General features: G+C 48.1%; 2 protein-coding genes across 2 annotated transcripts in view; one reads left to right on the top strand and one right to left on the bottom strand.

Moving 5' to 3' along the window:
* Positions 1-675: 675 nt before the first annotated feature.
* LOC307086544 (phospholipase A and acyltransferase 4-like) lies at positions 676-4,108 on the bottom strand. The gene is made up of 4 exons (XM_079751785.1): positions 3,609-4,108; positions 2,801-2,909; positions 2,324-2,574; positions 676-1,747 (listed from the first exon to the last, which is right to left on the bottom strand). The coding sequence occupies exons 1-4, from the start codon at positions 3,621-3,623 to the stop codon at positions 1,538-1,540; spliced, it is 585 nt and encodes a 194-aa protein (XP_079607911.1). The 5' UTR covers positions 3,624-4,108; the 3' UTR covers positions 676-1,537.
* Positions 4,109-4,328: 220 nt separating this feature from the next.
* Positions 4,329-5,000, top strand: part of fgfr3 (fibroblast growth factor receptor 3) — a gene marked incomplete at its 5' end in the record, with an annotated part of 17,179 nt that continues 16,507 nt past the window's right edge. Inside the window, one exon of the mRNA XM_079752205.1 lies at positions 4,329-4,368. Within this exon, the coding sequence (XP_079608331.1) occupies positions 4,329-4,368 (40 nt within the window). The remainder of the gene's footprint in view (positions 4,369-5,000) is intronic.

The raw sequence follows: 5,000 nt of genomic DNA, 5'->3' as shown, positions 1-5,000 counted from the left end.
AACCAGCCCACCTAGTAGTCCCTTAACCAGCCCAACTAGTAGTCCCTTAACCAGCCCACCTAGTAGTCCCTTAACCAGCCCACCTGCCAGTCCCTTAACCAGCCCACCTAGTAGTCCCTTAACCAGCCCACCTAGTAGTCCCTTAACCAGCCCACCTAGTAGTCCCTTAACCAGCCCACCTAGTAGTCCCTTAACCAGCCCACCTAGTAGTCCCTTAACCAGCCCACCTAGTAGTCCCTTAACCAGCCCACCTAGTAGTCCCTTAACCAGCCCACCTAGTAGTCCCTTAACTAGCCCACCTAGTAGTCCCTTAACAAGCCCACCTAGTAGTCCCTTAACCAGCCCACCTGCCAGTCCCTTAACCAGCCCACCTAGTAGTCCCTTAACCAGCCCACCTAGTAGTCCCTTAACCAGCCCGCCTAGTAGTCCCTTAACCAGCCCACCTAGTAGTCCCTTAACCAGCCCGCCTAGCAGTCCCTTAACCAGCCCACCTAGTAGTCCCCTTATTAGTGTAGCAGGGTGAATTATGGTCGTTATGTTTTGTGTTCACTAATGAATGTCCACGTTGTTTGCTATTGGCACCAGCCATTTATTTGCTGGTAAAGTAAACTGGTCAAGTTAGGGCCGCAGTCTTTCCCATAAAATGGTATGAGATTATGAAATCAGACTGGAAAGAATTACAACATACATTGCATTAACACACATCGCAATTAACAGAATACCTGGTCACGTCAAACGGTTAAAAGGGACCGCAGTCTTTTCCATAAGATCGCTATAAAAGGAAATAAATATTAGCGACTAATGTACTAGCAACCCAAATCCCATTGATAACCTGTGCTTAAAACTCTACCACCTTACCATGAGGATGTGCAATCAGACTGGGAAGAATAGAAGGGGGTTTACTCCCCAAGTCTGCAGGGGCACCAAGGGAAGACCCATGGTCTCTATCAAGGTAAAGCATGCCAAGTGGAACCATAGCAATCTGTTACACTAGCCAACCTATTAGCCCCTTAACTAGCCAACCTAGTAGCCCCTTAACTAGCCTACCTAGTAGTGCCTAAGCCCACCTAGTAGTCCCTTAACTAGCCCACATATTAGTCTCTTTACTAGCCCATCTATTAGACCAGCCCGCCTGCTAGTAACTTTACTAACCCACAAACTAGCCCACAAACTAGCCCACTCCCTTTACTAGCCCACTTGCTAGTAACTTTACGAAAGAGGGAGAGGAGAGGAGAGAGAGAGAGAGAGAGAGAGAGAGAGAGAGAGAGAGAGAGAGAGAGAGAGAGAGAGAGAGAGAGATTGAGAAAAGAGAGAGAGAGAGAGAGAGAGAGTTAGTTAACCGCTTGCAAAGAGATCCCAGCACCACCAGCACTTGAAGGGCTGTACTGGTCTCTGTGATGGGACCATTGTCACCATCTCTGGCCCCCAACAGCAGCATTGTCAGCCTCATTCATCCTCATCATCCTCATCATCATCATCATCATCATCATCATCATCATCATCAGTGCTAGCATAGCTCTTTATTTGTGCTGAAACTTTATTCGTATTTTCTTAATGAACTGCATCTGGACAGGAAGGCGGAGGGAAGGCAGGAAGTCAATATCTTCGGCCCTGCCGGTTCCGTTTTTCTCTCTCTTTCTCCTTTGTCTCCCCCCCCCCCGCTGAGCAAGGCTCCGAATAAGGCCGCCCCCAGCGCTACCGTGGCAAAGGCCCCAAACGCCAAGGCTGTGTCCTCTGCTTTTTTCACCTGCAGCAGGAAACAGGAAGGAGTTCATTGCATCTTTAATGTTATTGACCCCACCTGTCCATAGGTGACCCCACCTGTGTATAGGGGACCCCACCTGTCTATAGGGGACCCCACCTGTCTATAGGGGACCCCACCTGTGTATAGGGGACCCCACCTGTCTAAAGGGGACCCCACCTGTCTAAAGGGGACCCCACCTGTCTAAAGGTGACTCCACCTGTCTAAAGGTGACCCCACCTGTCTATAGGGGACCCCACCTGTCTATAGGTGACCCCACCTGGCTTTACGTGACCCCACCCTGTATAAAGGTGACCCCACTTGTCTATAGGGGATCCCACCTGTCTATAGGGGACCCCACCTGTCTAAAGGGGACCCCACCTGTCTATAGGTGACCCCACCTGTCTATAGGGGACCCCACCTGTCTATAGGTGACCCCACCTGTCTATAGGTGACCCCATATGTCTATAGGTGACCCCACCTGTATAAAGGTGACCCCACCTGTCTTTAGGTGACCCCCACCTGTATAAAGGTGACCCCATCTGTCTATAGGTGACCCCACCTGTCTATAGGTGACCCCACCTGTCTGGACTCTGGCTTGCCGTAGCGCAGGCTGGTGGCGAAGTGTTCACAGTTGTACTCTGTCAGGGAGTAGTGCAGCGTCCGGCCCAACAACTTGCACGCCTCGGCCACGATCACGTTCCGCCGGCGCGGGGCGTACTTCTGGTCCAGCAGGTTGTTGACCCGGAAACCCCCCGAAGGAGCCACCGTAGACAGCCTCTGCCTCTGCACAACGGCACAGGAACTGTCCATCATTGAGAACAGATCCTCACCTGGGGAGGAGAGAGAGAGAGAGAGAGAGAGAGAGAGAGAGAGAGAGAGAGAGAGAGAGAGAGAGAGGGGTACAGAGGGGCAGAGGGGAGACAGAGAGAGGGTGAAGATCCTGATTAACCTAATAATTGAGCTCATGGAGTCCAGATGGAGGAGAACCAGAGCCAGGTTGTGTTCACTTGGACCAGTACCTGAACCAGCTGGTTGGGTACAGACTAGTGGACTCACCAGGGGGTAAGAGGTGAACCACCTCGTTGTTACCGATGTACACGGCCCAGTGAGAATACATTGTCCTGTCGATCTCGATCAGGTCCCCGGGCTTCGGCTCCACATCAAACTACAGGCAGACAGGCTTGGATTAACGGGTGAAGGCTCTCAGAAGTGGTTAAGAGGCATTGTGGATGAGCCATTAAGTCAACGTTAGAGCAGGGCATTGTTTTCTAATTGTGCCATCAAGGTCATTATCTGATGGTGGATGAGAAGACACACTTTTTATGACTCTATATCAATCATATCTTGTAGCTATTATTATTATAGCACTTTGCTCTGTTCAGCCCCATGCATTAAATACTGCTCAGGTCATGGCTCATTTGAACTAACCCCTAACCCTACACATTAAATACTGCTCAGGTCATGGCTCATTTGAACTAACCCCTAACCCTACACATTAAATACTGCTCAGGTCATGGCTCATTTGAACTAACCCCTAACCCTACACATTAAATACTGCTCAGGTCATGGCTCATTTGAACTAACCCCTAACTCTAAACATTAAATACTGCTGGGTCAGTGTATATACCGAGTATATACAGATACAGCATTTAGCATTGTCACTACTAATAGCATGATGACCGCAATGTATAGTCAGTTCATTTGCTGTCGACAATTTCTTTCTTCAGAACTAGATCAATTACATTCATAATCTATAATTGTAATAAGAATTTGTATTATTGTAGTTGTAGGTTGTAATACTTGCAAGTAATAGATATTGCATGCTTTTCATGTGTTGAAGGTGTTGAATCAAGCAGGTACTTACCAGAGTTGGGGCCATGGTAGATGTTAAGGTTAGTAGTTGTTGAAGTTGTTGCTGCAGCTCAGGCTGTATGTGAGTAGCGGAGGGGATGGGCTGGCTACTTAAACAGTCTCATACAGAAACGAAACCTAACTTTTCCCAGCAGCAGGCATCATATCACTTATGTAATCTAGCCTTTAGTCTCTCTCTCTCTCTCTCTCTCTCGCTCTCTCTCTCTCGCTCTCTCTCTCTCGCTCTCGCTCTACTTGACTACCCTGCTCTCACTCTTTAACCTTTGACCTCTGACCCTCTACGTGCAGAGACCAAATATATCTGTGTGTGTGTGTGTGTGTGTGTGTGTGTGTGTGTGTGTGTGTGTTTGTGTGTGTGACGTGTGTGAAGGTTTCCTCCTAATTTTGTATCTAGTTACCTTACCTTGTCTTTCCAGGACCCACCTGTCTAACTACCTTACCTGTTCACTAAAGGACACACCTGTCTAACTACCTTACCTGTTCACTAAAGGACACACCTGTCTAACTACCTTACCTGTTCACTAAAGGACACACCTGTCTAACTACCTTACCTGTCCACTAGGCTGGCTACAGTCTCATACAGAAACGAAACCTAACTCTTCACAGCAGCAGGCATCATATCACTTATGTAACCCATGTCATATCAGTCATAATGGATTAATCATAAACCCTCCGCACCCCACTTTCTGTTTCCTGAGAAGGGAAACAGAAAATGGGAGTGACTTCCAGGCGGGAGAGACGTCAAACTGCAGGTAGACAGGAAGGTTTGATAAATGGAGGAATGTTCTCAGAAGATACGTGTTCACCAGGGGAGTGGACACATGGTCCCTACTGCTCACCCATTGGTTAACAGATAGCCTACTGCTCACCCATTGGTTGACAGATAACCTACTGCTACTTTCCATCCCTCTCTTTTTCCCTTCCTCTTTCGTTTCCCCTGTCTTTCTCTCCCTCCCTTCCTCCCTTCCTGTTCCCTCCATTTCAATATTCCTCCTTTTACACCCTGCTGCTTTAGTTTTCTTTTCCCTTTAGTCTCTCTCTCTCTCTCTCTCTCTCTCTCTCTCTCTCTTTCTACTTGGCTACCGCACCCTGCTCTCACTCTTTAACCTTTGACCTCTGACCCTCTACGTGCAGAGACCAAATATATGTGTGTGTGTGTGTGTGTGTGTGTTTGTTTGTGTGTGTGAAGTGTGTGAAGGTTCCCTTCTAATTTTGTATCTAGTTACCTTACCTTGTCTTTCCAGGACCCACCTGTCTAACTACCTTACCTGTTCACTAAAGGACACACCTGTCTAGCTACCTTACCTGTTCACTAGAGGACACACCTGTCTAACTACCTTACCTGTTCACTAAAGGACACACCTGTCTAAATACCTTACCTGTT

Source organism: Pollachius pollachius (genome assembly GCF_949987615.1).
Source record: "Pollachius pollachius genome assembly, chromosome: 15".
Taxonomy (NCBI): domain Eukaryota; kingdom Metazoa; phylum Chordata; class Actinopteri; order Gadiformes; family Gadidae; genus Pollachius; species Pollachius pollachius.
Note: the sequence above shows the minus strand (reverse complement) of the source record. Positions and strands in the feature narration are given on the sequence as shown.

Excerpts from the sequence above, each read along its gene's own strand:
- LOC307086544 (XM_079751785.1), bottom strand. Across the intron at positions 2,575-2,800 it reads GGTTCACCTCTTACCCCCTG|GTGAGGATCTGTTCTCAATG; the intron begins GTGAGTCCACTA and ends TCTCCTCCCCAG. Across the intron at positions 1,748-2,323 it reads GCAAGCCAGAGTCCAGACAG|GTGAAAAAAGCAGAGGACAC; the intron begins GTGGGGTCACCT and ends TTCCTGCTGCAG.